The sequence below is a fragment of the Poecilia reticulata genome, linkage group LG3 (assembly GCF_000633615.1).
Source record: "Poecilia reticulata strain Guanapo linkage group LG3, Guppy_female_1.0+MT, whole genome shotgun sequence".
NCBI classification, from domain to species: domain Eukaryota; kingdom Metazoa; phylum Chordata; class Actinopteri; order Cyprinodontiformes; family Poeciliidae; genus Poecilia; species Poecilia reticulata.
The window spans coordinates 33,472,588-33,497,284 of NC_024333.1; the positions used below are offsets into that span (position 1 = coordinate 33,472,588).

Genomic DNA, 24,697 nt, shown 5'->3' on the forward strand with positions numbered 1-24,697 from the left:
GCTTTTTGAAACTCGGAAATGTTTGTGTTTTTTCTTGCAAATTTTTCACTTTTGGCGCCCAGAAATTTTCAAGTTTTTTCTAGAAAATTTCTGAGATTAATCTTGAATTTAAATAAGAGTTTTCTGGTAAAAAGTGCACTCTCTTTTTCTGMCTACAATGATCCTAAAACCCTGTCATACAAGGAGATCTTGATCTTAACTGGGTTTGAACCTGGTTGCATACAGGAAGATAAATGAGTAAAACAGAGATGTGTTGTAGCGCCACTCCTCACCACCGGGTGGCAGGTCTGGAAGACTTCACTGAGCAGGACGCCACACTGACGCTTTGCAAAGGGCTCCCTGAGAGGACTGAGGCTGCAAGGATGTCTGATGTCTGGACTGTTCACACACTGAACACACAAACACACACAGGAAATTCAAGCCTTATAGATTTATTAGGGGAAAATTAGGACAAAGTATTACAATATTACAAGAATAAAGTCTTATGGAAAAAACTTGTAGTATTATCAGAATAAAGTCATAATATTACAACTTTACTCTCATAATACTATGACTTCATTTTCATATTATTACAACTTTATTATGAGGATAAAGTTGTAATAATACAAAAAAAAGCCATAATAATATGAGAATAAATTCATAAGAGAATAAAGCCTTAATATTTGGACTTTACTCTTATATGACTCTTTTTGTATTAATTTATTCTGATAATTTTATTTATGTATTAATTTTTTTCAGTATGGTCCTAATACTCCACCGTAGGAAATACTCACGCAGTTTTATCTTAAATGAAATGTCGCAGTTAATTGTTAAAACATGCAGCTAGAAGAGATTAAATGACTTTTATCTTTCTCTACAGTGAAATATAAAGTATTTGCAGGACGCTCCGCTCACCTCCATGGCCGTCCAGCTGTTTCCAAACTCCTGCGGCGTCGGCGAGTCGATGTTGTCAGGCGTCCGCATTTCGTTTATTGTCTTCAGGTCAAAGTTCCCACACAGGCCGCTGAGTTTCCCCTGGACACGTTGCGTTATCTCACTTGGCTCTGACCGCTCATCGTCATGCATGCTGAGCAGAGTAAAAACAGAGACCTACCTGCCAGCGGGGGCCAACCTGGACGTGAACCGTTGTCTTCCGGTCCCACAGCACCGTCACGTCTTCTTCTGGGAAGTGAATTATTGTGAAATATCCAGCTGGCCAGATGAACATCTGCTGCTTCCTGTCGATCACACTAGACGGATTCTGCATGGGATTTGGTTACCAGTTACCTTCTTGATTCATACAGGAAAYGTTTAAAACACAAAGATGGCGCTTACTGGTTTTCCAGAATCGTCGTCGAAAKATATGAAAGATCCGCGGATGTTGATCAGAAGGGATTTCCTGCAGATGATTCCACTGTCAAAGCAGTCGACGTTCTCCACCAAAACGCTCAGCATCACATCAGCGCTGCTCTGTGGATGACAGGACACAAACRTAAACTGTGTTCCCCCTTTCAGCAGACTGGGAACCAGTTCACCCTCAGAGTCCAGCAGACTGGGAACCAAAACGGCAGCATCCGTTTCAATTCAGCTGCTGTGGTGCAAAAATCGGTTACAAATCTCTACATTTAAAGAGGAAGTATTATGCTAAATTCACATTTTGCACATTCTTGTACTTCAAATTGAGTTTCTGCTGCTGCTACAAACAACCCAAGCGATTAAAAAAAAACTATACAGACAATTTTAGGCAATAAGTTCATGTTTTTTGGTGTTAGCTGTTTCAAAAACCTCCAGAATGTTTGTGACTCCAAGAAAATGTCACAAATCGTCAGGCACTGCCCGTTACATAGCAACCCCAGCAAAGCCCAGCCCGTTACCTAGCAACCCCAGCAAAGCCCAGCCCGTTACCTAGTAACCCCGGCAAAGCCCAGCCCGTTACCTAGCAACCCCAGCAAAGCCCAGCCCGTTACCTAGTAACCCCGGCAAAGCCCAACCCGTTACCTAGCAACCCCAGCAAAGCCCAACCCGTTACCTAGCAACCCCAGAAAAGCCCAGCCTGTTATCTAGCAACCCCAGAAAAGCCCAGCCTGTTACCTAGCAACCCCAGAAAAGCCCAGCCCGTTACCTAGCAACCCCAGCTAAGATCTAGCACGTTTGGTCAGCTGGTTTTACCGTTTTAATGGATGCTGGAAAACACAAGTGTTTTGTTGTTGACTTACCATCCAGAAATCAGTTGCTGCATTCTGGTTGTGTAAAGAATGTAATGAACATGTACCGTTTTGCCKATAGACCTATCCTATCCTGTTTATGGAAGCAGAACAGTTTACCTTTAAACAGATGCAGAAATGATTAGGTACCTTAACAAGATAGACCTTGCAGGCCCCGACGTAGTCAAACAGCAGTCCGTCGAACGTCCTGTAGTGGCGATCACCGTAAGTCGTGCACATGGACGGACACGGACGAAACACACACTGGAACATCCCGTGTTGGCAAACGCTACAAGGAAAGAAAAGCTTCARTGGTTTAGCATCAACTTGTTCCCACTTACTGCAGGAACCGCTTTTCACCTCTAACCGTCTCCATTTGTGAAGAGCCTTTGGTTTACCAAAGGCAGAAAAGTGCTGGTAAATTGGCCAATTGTGCCATTAAGCTGTCATCTACATCATCTTCCCTGGCTGTAACTTGAAGGAGAAGGACGGGAGAAAAACCGAGATCACTGGGAGGTTTCTTTCACCAGCCAGGGTCGGTTTGAAGCAGATGGAATCAGAGACATGTACAAGGGCCTGCTCTGTTTCCAAGGCCTATTCTCTGCCTCCCGATAACAGAGAATTACACATATCAGATGGCAACTTTTGCTGCTCTGACAACCTCACAACTCTGTGCTGTCAGGATAAACGTTGCAGCAGAACATTGTTGGAGATTTGTCTTCATTCTGAGGCAATTCTTAACTTTTTGATAAGAAGCTGTGAGATAATCTTGTCATATACTTCATACGTACCACTGGTAGCAGGGGGAGGAAACTCGGTCGCCAGGGAAATATTCTTTCCCTTTCCACAAACAGGGGCAGGCATCAGGCTCAAAGCACTCATCCCCATGTTTCAGTAACCTGGGGAAGGGAAATATGAGGTCAGGACTTCCTGTTTTAAAACAAGTCAAACCGAAATTATGCTCAAGGTCCAACTGAGAGATTGTGTAAGTCAGGTGACGTAGGCAGGGTTCCCACCGTGTTTTTGTCAAAAAATGTTAAGTTACAAAATCTGGTCTGTCAGCTCAGTCGCCTGTAGCASTGKATAACAGGAACATCAAGTTAAACGAGTACTTTTGGACTTCCTTTACCAGAAATACCTCATCCAGCTCAACCAAGAGACTAAATGCTCCCCCAAAGAGAGCCACAAGTTCAAGTCTCTCCATTGACGACGGGATCTGGACCAGTCTCTTSTACTGCAAATGGAAAATCTCCAAAAACCTCCTACAGTGACTCTTTGAAACATGGCAGAGTGACGAYACCATTCTGCACTCATTTGGGATATTGACCCTGTTCCTAAGGACGAACCTTAGTTCTTATAATCCCATTATTTCCATCACCACAACTCATGGTGAGGAATGTCTTTGGCTCTCGGACATCCATCCCTTTATCCACCCTATAAATCTCTCCTTCTCCGAATGACAGTAGCTCATTCCCAGCACTTCACCTGCTGGTTCCAACCTTCATCCTGGTGGTTTCATTTGGCTTTAAACAGCTTCAGTCCTTCCAGGTAAAGAGWCACAAACAGAACCACATCATCTGCAAACAGAAGCAGTACAGACTGGTTCTCCTAAACAAGATATTCTGTACAAAACGGCCAACATTGGGCAACACCGAGTCCAATACTAACTGGAATAAAGTCTGTGCCTTTATTCTCGCTGGAATGAATGACCCTTCAYTAGGTCCTAAATTACCACCAGGATTAGATCAGTAAATAAATCTTCTGGAGTTTGTTCCTGGTTCCTCTTGGACTCTGGCAGGGATCTCCCTGGTCACCAATCCTGTTTGTGGTGTTAATGGACTTCAGGAAGGCTGGCTGGTTTTGGAAGGTCTGAGTCTTTGCTTTTCTTCTACTGGCATCTTCAAGAYGTGTTTTCCAGAATGTGCTAAGACGGTTCAGAGCTGGGATAAGAGTCACTTTCTCTAAGGGCCCCCAAATACTGAACTTCACTCCATAAAGGTCCATGTGTACTTGAAGAAGACAACGGTCAGGACACTAGCCAGGGAACTCCTTGGCATCCTCCGTAAATGATCTGGCATCCGCTACCAGAAGGCTTTCTTTCATGAACGGAAAATCTCTGCAACACAATCTYGAAAAGAGGAGAGCAATAAAAGGTCTTTAACCAAACTGTTGGAAGGTAATGGCTAAAAACTGAATCCAATAACTTAATGCTGAAGAAACTCTTGGTAAAGGGATGCTACYRACTTCCTGTCATCTGAAGTCTGAGTTTGCCTCTAGCTTRGMCTCATTTGTGAGTTCACTGACAGATGTTGGCTTCCACTGCAGGAWCAYTYCAGCAAATGAAAGAGAGCTTCAAGGGTGGGCAGCTGTGAATAAAAAGGAATAACACTCGTTCGCTACATGAGAAATCCAGACAATTAGGATTCTCAGAGATAGAGGGAGAAAACCAGTCTTTGTCTGGATGCCTGCATTTGCTCTCCTCCACTCTGCAGCACCAGGCTGATAAGTATCTTGTAATATGCAGAGTTGAGCTACATCCACTGGCGAGGCAGCAGACAATGACGTGACACACTGAATGGTGCCGCCATAAACCCGAGGTTCATCTGAGTAGAGTTACACGACAGATAAAACGCCGCTAACAGCTTCCTTTATCTGCGCGCCAAGCGGCCGTATTGATTACTCTGATCAAAGATTCTGCGATCACTTATCCTGCCGACCTACCAACATGTCACCCATAAATCCTCACAGCTACAGCCGGTCGGGGTGAATTTAATTTCATGGGACAATGTAAAAGCGCAAACTTGATCTCAACAGGGGTAAGAAGTTACCTCGTCTAAATTGTYATCACAAAATCAAAGCAAAGATTTGTACATTTAATTAGAAATTAAATATTTGCATCTCTAGTCGGAACCACAGATTCTCAATTGGTCTCAAGTCCCCAGCTGATTCTAAYGGGTTTTCTTCCAGGATTGTAATTATCTCCTGAAGAAAATCCCACAGCATGACTCGGYCACCACCGTGTATCACCGTTTCCAAAAACTGTGTTCAAAACTACTTCRACATATTTTTACTCAAGTAAAAATAAAAAGTAGCCGTCAAAGAAATTACTCAAGTAAGAGTAAAAAATATTTGGAAAAAATCCATTCAAGTAGTAACTGATCAATTTATTAATCGATTCATATTTAAAATTACATCATCAGAAATGTAAAGTTCAGTGGAAATTCTGTTACCAAAATGACGATAATTCATACAAGTACAAAAAAAATTAAGAAAATGTTTCTAAATCAGTTTATTTCAATAAAAAAACTGATGAAACTTTAACAGAAACTGCAGGTGTGAGTCTGGTGAATGTTTGGTTAAAACATGTTTGTTTTTCATTCAGCGGGTAGAAAATYCAGAAATTATACTAGAAATACTTATAAAATTACTGAAGTAAAAAGTACAGCGTAGTAAAAATACTCCTAAAAATAAATATTTTCCAAAAAGTTACTCAGGTAAATGTAACTAGTTACGACCCAACTGTGGTTCAGGCCAATTAGTTTTCTGACAGAAAACTGTTTTCTTGCAGATATTTAGCTGAAAGTTAGCATTGGAAATATTTACAATTCTTCTGAATTTTTACTACATTTGTGCCGTAATTTTTGATTCAAGACTCTAATTTTATTGAACTATGTCCACTGAAAACACCATTTTAATTTCAGTACAATAATATTATCTTTAAGTATTTCTTCCAATTCCTTTGACATACTTAACAAGCAAAAACAATGTTTAATCGAAGACGCTTTAATTTAATAATGACTGTTCATTACTGTTTTATTGTTTTCTGTTTGCTGGTTGTTCCTTGGCATTAAAGCATCTACCGTCTCCTTTAGGAAGGTTTGCATCTCTTAAGTCTTTCCTGGATTTTTACCAGTTTTTAGCATTAATTTCTTACAGATAATGTTTATCTGGTGGTAATTGTATTTGTTTGCAATCACACACCTGCTCTTCGATAATTTTCCTCACTTTTAAGCAGACGCTGCACAGTCTGCTGTCATGGTCTCGCAACAAGAAGTCTAGAAATGCCTGGATTAATGAGAGAAACATTGTTCCTAAAATGATCAGGTTTAAGGACTAAGTCAAAAATCCTGACTTAAAAAAGKTGAAGCCAGTGGAGAAACTTTTGAAAACTATCAGGCAGTTTGGAGAACGATTGACCAAAACTGGTTGAARAGTCTAGAAAAAGTCGGGGGGGTTTAAGACTTTTGCCCAGCATGATGTGTACATATAAACTGAAACTGATACCAAATTCCAGGAAACCGCAGGCTTCTGTTTTGGACCTAAAAGTTCAGGTTTATATGAGGTCAGCTGACACAGAACGAGGGAATGAATGGTCGACATTTTGATCATAAACAAAGTGTTCCTTTGTGAACGAAGAAAACACAATGGGGTCCTCAGTCAACACGGCAGCTAATTATTCCCCATTAGAGGTTTCAAAGTCCTGCTGCAGATAAATACCACACAGACGAGTTGAGGTTGCTTTTCAATTTTTATCTTTGTTTTTTTTTACTTCTTAAACTAAAGCCTTGCTTTGTGTTGGACTATTTTCAGTCCCTCAGCTAAGCAGATAGCGCCAAAATCAGCAAAAATCGGCGTTTTCAGGAGATCCACTTTGTCTGAGAGGAACCCAACGCAAACCTCTGTTCAGACTGACATAAAAACCAACAACTCTGTTGGTTTCCTGTAACTAACCCAGCTTTTAAACACAACGCATGGACATTTTATCCAGAGTTCAGGGTCATTGTCCCCTTTGTCCAATTATCAGCACCACATCTGTAGATCTGAGGTGAAGCTGGAGCAGATAAACAGTCCCACAGCATGATGCTTGAGAGTTTTCTTAGCTCTTCTCCAAACAGAGTTTTTATGAAATGGCTGTGAATAAYAGTTTAAAAGYTTCAACTGAGCTCCTTCTTTTTAGGTTTCACTGTAAAAACACAAAGTCTTACAAAGTATTTATGTCCAGTTTCTAGTACCAACATCTCAGAATGCTTGAAATAAGACAAGCTAACTTACAAGTAATGTTTCAGCAAGATATAGGAGCTTTGAAAATCTCAGTTAAGATATAGTCCGCTGGTTTTATTGCTCTATGCTCTGTACAATGGCTGCTGGAAAAGACAAGTGTTTTGTTTTTGACTTACCAGCCAGAAACCACTTGATGCATTCTTGTTGATTGTGCAGGAGGCTCTACTTCTGCTTTTCAAATATGTACAGTTGTATAACTGTGCATCTGTTTGCAGCTATTTTAACATGTGAGTGTAAACGTTGAGTTTTGGAGGCGTGGCCAGCAGCAGCTTCTTACATTTAAAGTGATAGAGGCCCAAAAACAGCTGATTCTGCAGAACCAAACTAGAATCTCACTATCTAAGAATCATTTTGTACAAAAAACGTAATAAACATGTTCTCTTTCGCACTCAGACCCATCCTAAGCTGTTGGAGGAACCATAATAGGTCACCTTTAGCATCAAAGCAGAAACCAAAACTGTGATTCAGGTTGATGTAACCTCACAACCTTTAGTCTCTTCATTAGAGCTGAATCATCGCTGACCACCAATGAAGCATCTTTGTGGCCATATTTACCCCTAAATGCGTCCCCTCTCAGGTTTCAGCAAGTTATTAACCGCTCTTATCAAGGCCTGACCATCGGGTCCAGAGTCTGATGTCACCGTAAAGGTCGTCTCGTTTAATGTGTCGAACAGAAACGCCAGTCAGCTTTACACGTCTTAGATGAGGCATCTCTGCACATCTCTGACCTTTTCACAGCATCTTGTTGTGTTTCAAATGAACCTGAAAACCTAAACCACTTATCCAGGTTCAAAATGAACAGATGCATCTAACAAACCGGGAAGGATTACAGGGATCAGTGAACTGAAACAGACCTAAGGTTGTCTGTCTGCATCATCYACCGGCTTTAAAGACTTTTCTGTCTCCCAACGGATGAATCAGAGAATCCTAACCAACACCAGAACCAACACCATACGTGGCAGAAACAGTAAGATTTAGGAAGCATTTACTTTTTAAATAGAGCCAGGTTTATTTAAATCAATCAAGTTTATTTGTACAGCAAATTTCAGGAAGAAGAGAGAGGAAGAAGTGCTTTACATCATAAAAACACAAAAATAAAAAGTCACATAAACACCATTTGATGAGAAMGATAATAAAAATYATTAATGTACATCATGTGTTGGTCGATGTTTCTTTTATTATTAATCAAAGGCAGCTCTAAGCAGGTGGGTTTTTAGTCTGGATTTAAATGAATCAGTGTTTCTGCAGTTTTGCAGTTTTCTTTTAGTGTRTTMCARATGTGTGGCRCAYAGRAGCTGAATGCASCTTCTCCATGTTTGGTTCTGGKTRTGCAGAACCAAACTCCAGACTGGTCCAGTTTGGAGTTTGATCATTTTCATGAGCTTCCATTCATAATAAATCAAGCTGCTAACTCACCCAGGCGGACAGGCACAGCCAGAGACGCAGGGCTCATGCGCAGAGCAGGTGATGTTCARYAGGTAGGACTCACAGGTGTGCTCACAGGCCACGCCCCTTCCTGCTGATTGGCTGTTCTCCCCGTCTGAGCAGTTCAGRTGGAGCTGACCCGGCGGGCAAAGCCTGTCTGCAGAAAGTCAAAAGTCAAAATGTCAGCCAAAACGTCCAAAGCACTAAAAACTGAGTCAGGGAATCATCTTACCAGTTTCTCCAGTCTGAGGAACCAGTTTACCATTAAGACACAGTCTGTAGGGGAACATCAGGGTATGTTACACATTCAAACATTAACACATTTTAAAGAAGAATGAAWGTGGGCAGAAACATGRCTGTATGCTAGCATWATGAAATGATAGCATTATGCTAGCATTATGATAGGATAATGCTGATAGCATCATCTAGCATGCTAGCATAATGCTATCATACAACCATACTGTTGGCCAAAGGCAATAGTATGAAATGCTGAAATGCTAAAASGTCGACAGCTTCTACAATGTTTCTCTTCAGCAACATTCAGAAAAATCTCCCATAAAAACRCTAAAGCATCAAAATTTAAATTTACTGARCCTGGAAATCATTATTATGTTTTTATTCTATGTTTAATTCAATYTTAATCCTTTCCAGACTGTTTAAAACCAGGATTATTCTCATTTTGTGGTTTRACTGAAGACAATAAAAACCTGGAAACCTGAAGCATCTTGTGAGAAAGAAACTTTGGAGAAGATCTTACTGAACACCTGCTGATGTCAAGATCACGTCTCCGGGTTCGTAGTCGGCTCCGAGGAAACTGCAGGGACACTCGGACCTGWGGAGGAACAGGAGGACGGTATGACAACAAGAACATTAAAAACCATRAAATAAAAGGTCATTACTTCACTGCAGCGTCCTCCAGTTCAGGAATGTCACTCAAATGCACCACTAATGCATTTTACAAAACTAACAGGTCCAATTAAAACACTCCAGTTGTTCAGTTACATATATCCTAATTAAATTCTAGTTTAGCATCAAATCAACAATAGAGTTCAAAATGCTTCACATGATAAAAATATAACACAATTTGGTGTTTTTTGCTTCTCCACTGCAAAAAACACCAAATCCTACTGAKWWTCTTTTTATAATTTTTAGTGCAAATATCTTAGTTCACTTAAAAAAAAATAAWAAWAACTTACAAGAAACGTTTCAGCAAAATGTAAGAGTTTGTTTTAAATCAATAATTACTAGGTATTGATTAAAATKTATTAATTCCACCACAGGAAACTGAATTTTTATTAATACTAAGGAATTATTTACTTAAAACAAACTGCTGAAAAGTTACTTTTAAATTAGTTTCATCTTATTTCAAGTGTAATAAAATATTATTAAATATTACCATCGACTAAAAATACATGGTAAGATTTAGCATTTTTTGCAGTGGCAAAATAAAGAAAGTAATAAAACCAACTTGCAGAAATKTGTAACTTTAATCAAATTCTGGAAAATAGAACAAAAATAAATATAATATTAGAAGAAAAAACAATGGAGTATTGGGGCCAAACATTTTYTAAATAATTACAAAAACAGATATATTTATTCTTCATTCTTTATCCTCATAATTGAAATATTATAAATTTATTCTTATATAATGTTGACTTTATTCTCATACGTGATTCTCTTAATATTATGACTTTATTCTCTTAATTTTACTGTTTAGTTTTTTTTATTTGTTCCTAGTATGGGCCTAATGCTGTAATAAAACAAGAATTGTGTAGAAAAAATCTTTACGGAGATTCAAATATGATGAATCTATCTAAACGTGTGAAGAGTTGATACAGTGAGCTTTGTGTTTCCCTAAACAAACCATTAACTGTAAGAAAAGTTTAGGAAATGTTTGATTCAATGAGAAARCCTCCTTAAAAGAGAGACTAATAAAAATAAAAACGTACAGAAACCATACATGACGTTAAACTGCATCCAGTTTAAAGTCAAATCAGCCTCTGTACTACAAACTCTTTCTCACTGGTTATCAGATATCTGTGTCTTCCCGGCCCGAGCGGGAATGAAAAGGGGGTTTCAGGGTGGATTCCTAGGTGTAACTCTATCACATGCTAAGTAAGGCACCGCGCTGCAGTGGGATGTAAAAACCCGGGACATTTAAGAGGAATTAGGCTGCGAGTCTTCCAGGGCGGAGCACGCTGAAAGGCAGAGCGCAATTATGGGGGTCCTCGAGCTCGACAAGGCTTTCCACTTAAGGGCTGACCCCAGATCCAGAGCAGATACAAATATCACTCTGAGAGGGTTTGTTTGGTGGAGAGCTTCCAGCTCAGCAGCCGTCTGCAAGGAAAACGCTGGAGCTGCTCCAGCAGCCAACACAAAGGCGGAGGTTCAAACTCCTCACTCGACACCCAAACGATTTTCAGCAAAACGCATCAGGAAGGCATATAAACCAAGTTAAACGACAGAAAAACTAACTCACACCAAATAAATTAGGCAGACAGGTAACTGTAACGACTGCAGGAACTGAAGGAAAACCTAAAGCTGGAGAAATACACTGCAAAAACACAAACTCTTACCAAGTATTGTTTTATGTCTAGTTTCTAATGCAGATGGAATATGCAAAGAAACACATAATCTTACTTTTATATTTATACTTAAATATAAAAGTGAGAAATAATTACATTTTATTTAGAAATATCATAGTACCCTTGAAATAAAACAAAACTAACGTACAAGAAACATTTCAGCAAAAAACAGGAGTTTGTTTTGAGTCAATAATTCTGTAACATTGAAGAAAAAGTTCTAGCAAATTATTTTCCTTATAACATCGTAAAAATGTTAAATGTCAAAATCAAGAAATTATTAACTTGAAACAAACTCAAAATAACTTGTAAGTTAGTTTTGCTTATTCTAAGTGTAACAAAATTACTTGGTTGGATTTTGCGTTTTTACAGTGTAAAAACAGTTCAAGCGCTTTAAAAAAAAAAAAAACACCCAGCAGTTTTTTGGCAACAAGTTAATGTTTTTTGGAGCCATTTCAAAAGCCTCACAATTGTTGAGTCACATTCCACAGGCATTCTGCCGTTACCTAGCAACCCGAGCTAAGCCCAGCCCGTTACCTAGCAACCCGAGCTAAGCCCAGCCCGTTACCTAGCAACCCTAGCTAAGCCCAGCCCGTTACCTAGCAACCCNAGCTAAGCCCAGCCCGTTACCTAGCAACCCTAGCTAAGCCCAGCCCGTTACCTAGCAACCCTAGCTAAGCCCAGCCCGTTACCTAGCAACCCAAGCAGAACTCCAGCAGAAGGTTTGGTCAGCTGGTTTCACCACGGTGTTCTGTACCAAGGCTACTGAAAAAGTCAAGTGTTTCACTGCAAAAACACAAAATATTTCCAAGTATTTTTGGTTTAGTTTCTGGCGCATATATATTATATAAAACTAATGTACAAATAACTTTTCAGCAAGATATTGGAGCTTGTTTTAAGTGAATAATTGTTCTGATAAAGCAGCTCATTCTGGAGAACTGAGCAGGCTGAGAACTGGTGGTCATACCTGTGCACACAGGTGTGTGTTCGGTGGTTGTAGAAGGAGCCCTGGGGGCAGACGCAGCCCTCCTCGCAGTCGCCCCCACAGTGCTGCGGGACGGACAGGGAGGAGCAGCGGCGCTGGCAGGTCGACACACAGGTGCCATACTGCATGGTGGCAGGACAGGCGACAGCTGGGCGAGGACGAAGTTTCATAATGAAGTTAGAATTATGGTAAGAAAAGCAGAAATGAAAGATCTTTTTCCCGAATCCTCACCACAGTCCGATACGTGCGCCCGGAAGTCGACGATGATGGAGAACCTGCGGCAGTGCCGAGCGTAGTGAGCCAGGGCGGAGCAGAGGCAGGGCGTGCCGCACCTGCAGGTGTCTGCGCGGCACTGCAGGTGGAACGGCGTTGGGCTCAGGTACTCATGACAGGCGGCGAACAGGTCCTGGTTCAGGATGTCACACATCTCCGAGGCGTAGGTCACTGAGCGYCGCCGGGGGAAACACAGGAACGAGGGTTTCATCACGGTTCTCACATCACTTCATTTCCCGCTATGCAACTTTCCCAGTACAGAGTTTTAAGGTTCAGACCTGGAGGCGTTGTTGAATTATTACASCATGTAACCGAATRMATACATTTGAAGTTTTGCAGATGATACTTAATAGAAATACTTCATMTTTTATTTTCAGTAGCAAAATTTTGAAATTTTGCTACTGAAAACAGCTTTAGAGTCCAGTGAAATTGCTTTTGAGTTTAAGCTACAGTGTGTCGTAAAATATGCTGGATTCAAAAATGTTGGGCCCCTTTTGTAAATCTCAGAGTTAAAGTGGGRATCTTTAGGTTCAATGCAAATACGCACAGTTTTAGCTACGCTASCTGCGCTAATTACAGCCAGCATCACTAAACTTCACTCGGCGTTTAATTTCCATGACAACAGATTCRAATCACCAATGTTTATCCTTTTACAGATTAACTTTTCTAAAAAGAAATCACTCTGATTAGTGCTGGTTAAAGATATGAGGCATACAGGAAGTTACCCAGGGCGGCATTTCAGGGGGCGCACAATCACTACATAGATATAAACGCAAACTAACTGCATTATATTTCATCCCAGAGTCTCAGATAAGTCCCTGCATTTTACGGAAAACCCAGAACACCTTGTGTGAAATTATACATTGTTATATTAAAATGGTACAAATTCCATCACGACGACGTATTAATAAAATCAGCTAAACAACTGATGGGAAATGTAAAGTAAATGAAGCGCTGCATTTCCCAAATTTATATTTAACCCCTGGAAATGGGTCAAAGAAGGAAACAGAATCAGATATTTAGCATGATTAACCTCTTCAGTCGACAGAAACATGAATTAGAGAAACGAACCGGCCTGCTGGTGGGTGTCACAGGGGTCGAGTGGAGGCGAGCTCAGGCTGAGGGAGCAGGCTGACGACACCTTCCAGGCATTTCCAAACAGGTGAGGGGTGCTCTCGATCATTCCTGAGGGAGATCTGCAGGAGATCCAGATCACCACATTGAGCGTCATCAGACCTTAAAACAATAATCTGGGTTCTTCACAGCAGACTTACACAAGTTGGAGAAGTCATTCTTCCTTAATACTGATTTTTTTTAAACGTACTGGTTCCACTGGGAGATTATTCTGGCATTCTGACATTTTTTTTATGCTACAAGTAAGAACATCTACCAGTGGAAGTAGATCCAAGGAATTATTGATTTTAAAAAACCTCCTGTCTCTTTTTGAAAAGTTATTTAAAATTTTTTAAGTGCACCAAGATATTTTCGTGAGAAACTCGACAAAAAATACTCGGTAAGATTTTGCGTTTTTGCAGTGCAGTTCTCTTTTAGCGCATTAGCATTTTTGCTAACTTTGAAAATGCTTAGCACTTAGCTTCTCCTACAATGATTTACTTAGCTGCAGGGCTGGACGATATAAAAAAAATGTACCATAACATAGGTATTTCTAATCAGTCGATTCTGATAATTATTGATTAGTTTTTTTGTTCTAGATATCTGAAATACTGCCAAACTGTTTCCTGTTTTATCCACAGTTTCCATTCCATCCCATTATTTCAATTTTTAAGCAGTTATGACTCAGTTCCTCAGCAAGTTGTTGCTAGGTAACCAAAGAATGAATGAGTTGCTAGGTAACCAGAGAGTGAGAGAGTTGGTTGATGCCAACAACCTAGCTTAGCTAAAGGATTAAAAGATTTTTTATCGTCACCTTTGATTGTTTGTGGTACGAAATACGGAGTCAGGTCCCAGAAGAAGAAATTTATCACACAAATAAAAAATAAATTTGTGTAATAAATAAATAAATAAAGTGATATTACAGTAATATTATAGTAATATTAAAATATTAGTAAAGTAGTAAAGCCTTTCCTCTGCCTACATGTCCCAGAATGCCAAGCGATTCTGGATTGGAGTTCCAATTCTATATATTGAATATTCGGGGAGTGGGAGGGGCGTGAACCGTCAGATAAGGCCTCTGCATGTTGGTGTTCCCGCTAAATCCTGAATATACCCAATTTGGGTTGTCTTGGACTTTTTATTGCAGCCTGTGGGGTTTTTCTTGTCTGGGAACGAGAATACGACCTGCTGAATGTGACAGGTAGCCAATCAGAAAGCGCGGTGACGTCAGAACAGAGGGGAATCCCAAACAGCTGACATATCGCGCAACTGAGAGTCCGGTGGATATCGGAGATGATATGTGGAAATGTTTATTATTAAATCTAAAGGTCATTATTATATATGTTTATGTTTATTCAGTTAAAAATGTTAACTGTAAAAAAACAGTCACCTCCAAATCATAGGGCAGCAAATAGAGCGGCTGCTTCCGTCGTCTTTTATCCACCACCTTTTCTTTTTATTACGTCTTTTATCTCTTAAAATGACTCCACAAACTATCACTACTGCTTCTACATCGTCATCCGTGTTTGGTTATTCTAAATTCCCGTATGCTATGGTGGGAGTTTTGTGGATTTTCTTCTGGAATCGTGATGTTCATTACTGGAATCGGTTCCTGCCGTGTGGCTGGAGACACGAACCGATCGAACCTGTTGGACTTTTATCAGCTCTGTGGTCACAGAGATTTGGAGAATCGGCCGACAATTCTTAAATCTTTCCATCTAAACCAGACTTAAGACTCACAAGCTCTACTCATCTCCTCTCGACCACTGCCCAAACRCTCTRACTCTGGTCGCTATGGTAACGTTTATATATCTCTTCAAAATAAGATACAGATGCGCCACAAAAACGAACATTTTATTTTCGCGAAAATTTTAACTCACAATAATGACTAACGAAGCCCTGAGCTTGTTTCTCTGCAACAAGACGGTCCCATCTGGGAGTGATGAGAAACAATAACACCCGAAGTGTTGCTTATATCCACAGCCTGTTGGTCTCTACGTGGCAAAGCAGCTTGAAGCTTCATTGCCTCATTAGCAGCCGGTCGCCGCATGTTACGCAGAGCGGCTTGTAATGTGGGACTCACCTACCGGTCCGGGATAAATCCATTCTCCTGTCTCTTCTCTGGGCCTTTTCCCCTTCAGCAAAGAAACTTTCCAAAGACATCTGATTTGTTTCTTACTCATTTTGCTGCTTGTGGCCTCAGTGTTGGCGCGCAAGTAACCGAGAGAATCCGGTTAAAGGATTTTCAAAATAAAAGATCCTCCAGACTCAAATAATACATAAAACAGAAATATTTAATTATTTCTTGCGCGGCCCGGTGCCAATTGGTCCACGGACCTGTACCGGTCCACTAACCGGGGGTTGGGGACCACTGTTTTATCAGATGTATTGATATTGATCACGTATCTATCTCAATATATATTGTTATTGATCAAACCTACTTAGCAGTTTTATAAACTTTCAGTTGAATAAAATTTGACATCTGTTAAAAAAGTTCTGATCCATTTCCGATGTCAGCCATACGACAGTGACACCAGCAACCTGTCCAGTTCCCATAATTCATTGCATTTTTCTGTTTGAAATGAGATTAGCCACAGAAAGGTGCCGTCTTCCTGTGAACATTATGCACAAACAGCTATTTAATGTAAAGGGATGGCTGTAGCCTCAGTTTTCCTATAGCTGCCCCTTCAGCCACCGGCGGTGATGTATATCCACTTACAGCTGTCAGACAACATCCGGCACATTATGGTCGGCACAGTGGAGCCCCTTTTCCACTAACAGTAAATTCCTTGTTGGAGCGGCGTGTCCAGTCGGGCGCTCATCTGGCCGGCCTAAAAGAGCTGATCAGAGAGCGCGTCTTTTGATGCCGACTCGTGTGCATTACAGAGGGGAAGAGCACTTCACCTCCCTCCTGTCACCTGAAACAGGAGTGCGCGCTCCATCGCTCTTAATCGTCAAAAGGGAGGAGGGAAGGGTCAACGGAGGGCGCAGGAGGGGTCAAAGGGCAGCCGTCACACACTTACAGGAAGTCGTCCTGAGTGTTGCCATTGAAGGTGCCGCACAGCCCCACCGTGTCGTCTTTCCACGTCTCGTCGGCCTGCAGGTAGAGACGAAACTCCGTCCAGCTGTACTGCAGATGCAGGCCGAACGCCGTCCTCACCTGGAGGAACATGGACGACAGCTCCTGGATGTGGAAGATATCTGTGGGAGAACGAGGACATCAAGGCTGGTTCCACACCTGACAGTCCGGCAGACTCAGGTAGGGACCAAAACTGCAACATTTATTACATTTTCAGCTGCTGCCGTTCTCTTTCACATCGTCAAACGATTCAATCTAATTAAAAACCTGTTCCCCTCCTCGCCTGTAGGGGCGCTGGACACAAAAACCATTGAAGACCCAAAAACCTCTGAATGAGACACTGAACACAACTTCCTTCATGATGAAACTTGAACCAAAAAATGTAGGATTTCTCTTTTGTTTTTGGCTAGAGACCACAAACCATTTCTCCCGCTAGCTCTAGATTAGCTTGTTTTTGTTGTATTTACCCAGAATGCCCTGCGATGTAGTCCACTTCCTGCTTTTGGGGCAGTCAATAATCATCCCACTGTTGCCGCCTTATGGGTAACTAAAATCAGAAGGTACACTGCAAAAACAAAATCCTACCAAGTATTTGTGGTCTAGTCCAGGGGAGTAATATCCTGGTCCTGGAGGGCCGGTGTCCTGCAACTCTAGACGTTTCCCTGGTCCAACACACTTGAATCCAACAGCTGAATCACCTCCTAAGTGCAGTCAGGTTCTCCAGAGTCCTGCTAACGACCTCATTATTTGACTCAGGTGTGTTGAAGTAGAGATGCACCTAAAAGTTGCAGGAGACCGMCCTCCAGGCMTGGAGTTGCCCACCCCTGAGCTAAATCTGTGCAAAAATCTTAGTACACTTGAAATAAGACAAAACAAGTAAATTTTCAGAAAGATATAGCAACTTGTAAGTAAATAAGACATTTTTCTCTTGCTATAAGTAATCTGCCTATGGAACTAYGGTAGTACTTTTTCATCAAAATTAAGGAATTATTGACTTAAAATATCTTGCTGAAAAGTTACATTTAAGTTTGTTCTGTTTTACTAAAATAGTTGCACCARAAACTAGACCAAACATAAGATTTAGTGTTTTTGCAGTGTAACTCTCTRGGMTTCATTAGATGGAAAGATCTTTCCAATCYGYGTAAAATGATAATCTGAGTTTCCTTTAACYGTATTGAACTCRATTTATTTTGTAATTAMAATAYGTCATTTATTCTTGCATTTATTTGAATTTATTTTTATTAATCTAGTGGAGTTATGATTGTTGGTTACACAGACAGAGGATGTTATCAGCCAGCTCCTGGGACAGAACATAAAGTATAAATGTTGATGTTATTCATTTATGTATCAAGTATCACGCAGCTTCACATAAGACACACAAAAGAGCATTGATTTGACCACCAAGACGCCGGCGTGTAATGAGAGCAACACTCAGAGGGGACGGCATTTTCTGCTCACAATGCAGGAACTGAACAGCTCTGCATTGGGAAAATATTTCCTCAATAGCACAGCTGTCATTCAATCTGCCTCCAGCATGAGTGCTGAAAGAGTCCTGGACGAGACAATGGCGGACGGCGATGAAAGACGAGGGACAGTACCGTCAGAATAGGGCAGCGAGACGCGGTACTGGCCGGCCATGAAGACCTCGCCGACGTGACTCAGTGTGATCTCAGTCCTTGGATCCTCGTCAATGACCAGGTTAACTGATTGGATGCAGGCCCCGTCTAGATTCTGCAATCGAGACAAGATGGACGTTTTCCCAAACAGAAGAAGATTCAGGAGACACAAAGAGAGCAAAAGTACAAAAGCAGTCAGGATGAAAAACTCTGTCCCACAAAATGAGATAATGTGGATATGGACCTTTAAGCAACAACAAATACAGCATTTAGCAACAACAAATACACTTTTCTTCTGGAATAAGACAGAAATCCAGGTTGTGGCTGTTGGAAACGGGTCTGTGCAAACTGCCGCTTTTTTAAGTCTAGTTTCTAGTGCAACTATCTTAGTGCACGTTTAGTGAAATAAGACAATATTAWCTTACAAGGCACTTTTCAGCAAGATATAAGAGCTTGTTTTAATATTTCCTTAATATTGATAAGAAAGTACTAGTCGCACTGGCAGATTATTTTACTTACAACAACAACAAATAATCTGCCAGAASTTTTTAATCAATATTCAAGATTTATTCACTCTTTAAATAAGCTCTTATTTCTTRCTTTAAAGTTACTGTAAGTTAGTTTTGTCTTATTTCAAATGCACTAAGGAAGCACWGAGCAGACTAAAATCTCATTATTTAAGAATGATTATGTGAAAAACTGTAATAAAAATGTTTTGTAAAGTGAATAAACCTTTCCTAACATGTTTAAGGAAGCATAACAGGTCACCTGTAGTGTAAAATCCGCCGATTTAAATGATAAAAGCTGCATCACTTTCGCTTCTGAAGTGCTCTGATGTTTTCAGATGAATCGTTCCTTTCATAAGTGGCTCCACAGCCCAGAGGTTTTAGCGCCCACCTCTACCCTCCCCACTTTTACCTCCCCTTCCCATCATTCACCTCCTGCTTCTCCTRCATAACCTCCTCTCTGTCCAGAGCCGCCGCCCCTCCCTCTCCCACGGCTCTGTCAGTCGGGCCAGATAAGCTAATCCTGCTGGCTGTTAGAGGTCTCTGCTCTGATGAGTGGGACATCTTATATCTCACCTCTCCCTCGCTCTGCTGGGAAACCCAGCGGAGAGGAGAAGAAGCCCTCAGTCTTTTGTCACTTTTCTTGCTGATTATCTACTCCTGCAGTCAAAACCCTCGACTCAGCAGGGATTATTGAGCACTTAAATTCTGATATGATCTACATGATGGACAAATTGCAACCCGAGCCAACAGGAGCCGCAGTAAAAGAAATATCAGGTTAGGAGTGACTCACGGCTCCGCAGGGGGCGTTCTGGATGGTGACGGCGAATTTCCCTGAGTTGCGACTTTTGGCGAGGACGTACTGACATGTCGCAGGGAAGGTGAASATCCTCCCGTCAAACGACTGGAAGTACATATCGCCTGTAACCGAGCATTCCCCTGGAAAAAAGCATTTTTCAACTTTACTTCTGCACACGAATATGCAAAAACACAACATCTTACTAATTATTGTTGCCTAGTTTCTAGTGCAAATAGACAGTAAGGCTTCCCTGACARATGACTAATAAAACGTTTAYAGAATTAATCTATAAGCACTTCATAAATCATTAGTAACTGTTTATTATCCATTAAGTAAGGGTGAGAAGGAGGCTGTATGCTAAATGCTTATTGTGCTTACAAGGTAGAAATGTTTAGTGTAAATAAAATACATAGGGGAACAGATTTGGTTCACTATTTGGCAAGAAACTGGCAGATTTTGTCTCCTTCTCACCCTTCACTTTCCATAATGAAATGCTTAGAGATTAATTAATAACATACTTATTAGCATTTATAAGAAGAGCCTTATTAGGGCCTGCTATGCAATGCAAAGCAGGAACTTATTGAGCTACACCTAATAGAATGTCTCTTTATTATTTATTATTCTTCCGTGACCGATAATAATAATAACCCCCACAAAAGTGGTATCAAAACGTGCGGCTTGATCCCGAGAAGGGAGCTTTTACTTTTAGTGGGATTWTGAGTTGAAATGAYGACATAAATTGATAAAAATGAGAAAATTTGAGGCMGAGTGTCTCACAGAATCTGTAATCTTTCTCTCTGAAACCCACACACAGCACAGTGGATTTCTGACTCCAAAACTCTTTTTAACTGCCTCTCACAGGCATAAATATCGCCCTATTGGTCTAAAAGTTGGTCATGACATAGATACACGGGCCTGCTCCCGTAAAATGTTTTCAAAAATTTGCTAGGGCTTTTGGTTTTTTGTCAGCGTCCTTGAGACCGACACTGGGTGTCTCACAAGTATAGAAACTCTGTCTCTAGCATACTGTCTGACAGAGAGAGTCAGCCCAGCTGCACATAATTAATTACCATAGCAACGGGTCCCAGAGAGCCGCAGTGAGCAGAAAGAGGTCTCACAATGCATTGTGGGAAGAATATATATTTCCTGTGACTATTCATATTTTGCTTAGATAAAATTATTTCTCTGAATTTTTGAGTGTGAATTAAAATCCTTAGTGTGAAGGCTGAACATTTTTTTAGAAATAAAGAATTACCGACTGTATGTTTTTTATTTTGGACCGTGAGTGAGAACGATATGTGTGAGACTTACAGTCGTCAGTCCCGGACAAATTTTCAATGTGCATGTGGTTCAGCTCTTGTACTRTAGCTGCGAAACAGATCAGCTTTAGCATTATGGTGATAGACGTGGCAAATGCTCCAGTCATTGCTCTTTGGTGGTGAACATGTTCACTATGACAGTATTGCACAGATATGATCCTGATACTTAAAAAGGTGAAGTCCAGCATTGTGAGCTATAGATACAGTGCTGGRTCTGAAGTGACATGCACATTTCAGCAGGCCCTATTTAAATTTCTTCAGGTATTTTCTAGTTGTAAAGTAGAACCCAAATATCTTAGAACAATTGGAATAAGACCAAACTAACTTTTTCAGCAATGTGAGYTTATTTTATGAAAATAATTCCCTTAAAATGATAAAAAGGGACTAGTTATAAGTTAAATCATCTACTTTTTAATCAATACTAAGGATTTTTTTTTTTTAAATGCGCTCCTATGTCTTGCTGAAAAGTTACTTTTAAGTTTGTTTTGTCTTATTTCCAGTGTAATAAGATATTTGCATTAGAAACTAGATCTAAAATACTTGGTAAAATGTTGTTTTTTGTGTATTTTTGAATATGAATTTTAATTTAATCAATTAATCGCCAGAATAATCTAAAGAATATTCGACACTAAAACGATCGTTAGCTGCAACCTTRCTGTAAAGCATTTACAAACTATGAAAATCAGTTCTTCTTGTATGACCTTTATTAATTAAAAAGTCATTATTGCATGCAGTTGGAGGAAAAGCACAAACCTGGGCATGTGTGGTCGGTGCAGTTCCACACTCCACCCTCACATGTGCTGCAAAGAGAGCAGAGAAATCCACATGAAAGGCTGAGCTAATGGCAGGATTACCGGCAGAAACTGGACACACAGGCGGTCAGATCCCAGCAGATTAAAGGGACCGAATGCAGCTGTTAGGAAAAGAGCAGATTCTGTTTGCAGGAATAAAAAAATGTAACCCATGGACAAGAATGTCCAACTTAAACATTGAGTTAGTTTGTTAAATATATTCAAATTAAGTTTTCTAAAAYTAAATTCATTTACTTTTGTTTAACTTAACTAATTTAATATATCTACTTGGATAAACTTAATTTGATAACTTATAACAAATAAACTAAATTTTTTAACTTGGATCACCTCTTTTCTGACTTTAGCTGCTTTAACTCGCTCACTCTTTGGTAACCTAGCAACAACTTGGAGAGTAACCTCTGGTTACTTAGCAACAACCTGCTGAGTGGTAGTAGTAGCAGTTTAMGGTCTGGAATTAAAACTGTGGATAAAACAGGAACGTTTCAGATATTTAAAACAAAACGCTAATCAATAACTATCTATAATCTGCAAAAACACAAAATCTTACCTTGTTTTTTTTTTGTCAAGTTTTTAGTGCAAATATATTTGTACACTTGAAATAAGATAAACTAACTTACAACTAAATTTTTATCTAGATATAGGAGCTTATTTTAAGTCATTAATTCCTTAATATTTATACACAAAAGTGCTAGTTTTCACTCATAAGACATTTTTCACATGTTAAAGTGAAAACATGTGAAAAATGTTTTGTTCACATGTTTTCAGAATCCAAAGGACTTGGATTTGGAATATTTTCATCAATATGAACTTGTTTTAAGTTTATAGACTTAAAACAAACTCCTTATTTTGCTRAAAAGCTACTTCTAAGTTCMTTTTCTCTTATTTCAAGTGTACTRATAWATACTYKGTAATATTTGATGTTTTTGCAGTGTAYTGACRGATACAAAACCCTTATAMGGTGATACGTTTTTCCGTCATATCCTCCAGCCTTAAATTTAAATTAACATCGAAAAGTTTTCAATGCAATACTTTGAAACAGTAAAACCCAAAATATTTAAGAAAAAGCAGCAGGGAGAAGTTATTTGATGCTCACCAGTTGTTGCATTCTTCCTGCAGAGTTTGTCCAGAGGGATAAAACATGCCGTGGTATTCACAGGGACAGTCAGCCGGGGCCACACAACTCCCTTCCTCATAAATCAGACCTGGGGACACATACAGAGAAAACTCAGGAATTAAAAAAATATAATAAGCTACTGTGAAAACATAAGTCGGAAAAACTTGTGTTGAATAATGCATCCAACAGTTTACCTTCAGGACAGTAGCATCCATCTAAGCAGGCCAGCTTGCTGTCTATGCATGTCCGCTCCAGGTTGCATGTCTCTGGGCAGCAGCTGATGCATTCCCTGTACTGCAGCCCCAGAGGACACTGCTTCACTGGTCACAGAAAAAGAGTTTCAAAACATTTTGACTTGAAACAGTCACAAATGGACTGATCCTGACTGTTTTTCTCAAGAAATACCTGCAGGGCATTAAGAACTAGGGATGTCCCGATCCGATCACGTGATTGGAAATCGTGGTCTAGATTCGATCAAAATCCGGCGTACATCCGGATCAGGAATCAGTTTGATATGTATAATTATTTTTAAACCTAAATACTATTAACAACAGTTAATATCTACCTTTATGTGGTGGTAAGGAGTCACACCAGTCAGACTGTCTGGAAACATCACATGCGCAGCACTTTGCAGCAGTGACTGCCGTAAAGTGAAGCAAAATAGGCATTAGCATAGATGGGCATTAGCTTGAAGTGGGAACACAGCTGCTAACTTAGCTACGTCTTAGCCGAATTTAGTGACCCCTCTAACGACTTTATTTTTTAAAAAGTGACTAGCTACAAGTCTAGCAACTTTGTCTGGGGACATAAACAACAAAACGGCCAAAAATCTGTGCAGTTACAGCGAGCAATGAGAGCAGCGCTATTGTCGTGCCACAGCCTGTGATAGAGAAGAGAGGATGTAAACACGCATGCGCAAACATCCCGATTATCCTTGGCGGTTGCCAAACAATGTTATGTTTTTTTTTTTTTAAACAACCAAAGCCAAAATAATTACTTGCATTTTATTCACGCAAACTCAGTGTTCTGCTAAATGATAAATAAAGTGGATCAAATAAAAAATAACGTACTTTCTGGATTTGTTTCTTCGCTCTTAGATTTTTAAATGTATCTTTGAAGTCTTGGATCGGCTAATAATCAAAATCAAAGGACTTGGATTCGGAATCGGGACATACGGAAGTTCTAAGAGGTTTCTAATCCACTACTAGATAGGGGTGGATATTGATTTTGATTTATGTTGTCACAATAAATTCCAATTACTACTATGTCCATATCCTTAGGATTTTTAATTTTACAATTTTCACCAAAGTTTTTTTTTATTATTGAGAATATCAATAAATGTGAAAACAGGATTAAATGCAGTTACTGTGTGCAGTTTAGTGATACCAGTCACATTTCTGTACATATGACTGGTGTCCTAAAGAAGCATACTTTAACGTCCCAGTTAAACGACGTATAACTACAGTTCTGCAGGGTTTAGAGTCCCAGTTGGCGGAGTTCAACTAAAAACCTAGAAGTTGGAGTCAGCTACAGAAACGTAGGTGAATTTTAAAAGGGCTACATCTGAGGTTTTGAGTATCCTTGTTAAACAGCGTTTTAACTAAAACTCTCAGGTTTTGGGGGTTTTTTTTATCTCTTTTTAATGTCACATGATGTCTTTAATGTTTATAAATTTCTTTTTATTTCTTTTCTACGTTTTAATGATGTAAAGCCCCCTGGAAAACGACCCAGTTAAACGTCGTTTAACTAAAGTTACCCTTGTTAAACAACGTTTTAACTAAAACTCAGAGGTTTTGAGTACCCTTGTTAAACAGCGTTTTAACTAAAACT

General features: G+C 40.0%; 1 protein-coding gene across 1 annotated transcript in view; it reads right to left on the bottom strand.

Moving 5' to 3' along the window:
* Positions 1-24,697, bottom strand: part of otog (otogelin) — a 70,174-nt gene that overhangs the window by 29,448 nt on the left and 16,029 nt on the right. The window contains exons 12-29 of the mRNA XM_017303888.1: positions 23,062-23,187; positions 22,847-22,955; positions 21,695-21,741; positions 19,617-19,762; positions 18,300-18,432; positions 16,646-16,823; positions 13,581-13,705; positions 12,468-12,680; positions 12,219-12,384; positions 9,427-9,501; positions 8,902-8,945; positions 8,661-8,826; positions 2,975-3,082; positions 2,334-2,472; positions 1,315-1,449; positions 1,094-1,240; positions 895-1,014; positions 266-389 (exon numbers count right to left, since the gene is read on the bottom strand). Coding sequence (XP_017159377.1) covers positions 266-389; positions 895-1,014; positions 1,094-1,240; positions 1,315-1,449; positions 2,334-2,472; positions 2,975-3,082; positions 8,661-8,826; positions 8,902-8,945; positions 9,427-9,501; positions 12,219-12,384; positions 12,468-12,680; positions 13,581-13,705; positions 16,646-16,823; positions 18,300-18,432; positions 19,617-19,762; positions 21,695-21,741; positions 22,847-22,955; positions 23,062-23,187 — 2,301 coding nt within the window. The remainder of the gene's footprint in view (positions 1-265; positions 390-894; positions 1,015-1,093; positions 1,241-1,314; positions 1,450-2,333; positions 2,473-2,974; positions 3,083-8,660; positions 8,827-8,901; positions 8,946-9,426; positions 9,502-12,218; positions 12,385-12,467; positions 12,681-13,580; positions 13,706-16,645; positions 16,824-18,299; positions 18,433-19,616; positions 19,763-21,694; positions 21,742-22,846; positions 22,956-23,061; positions 23,188-24,697) is intronic.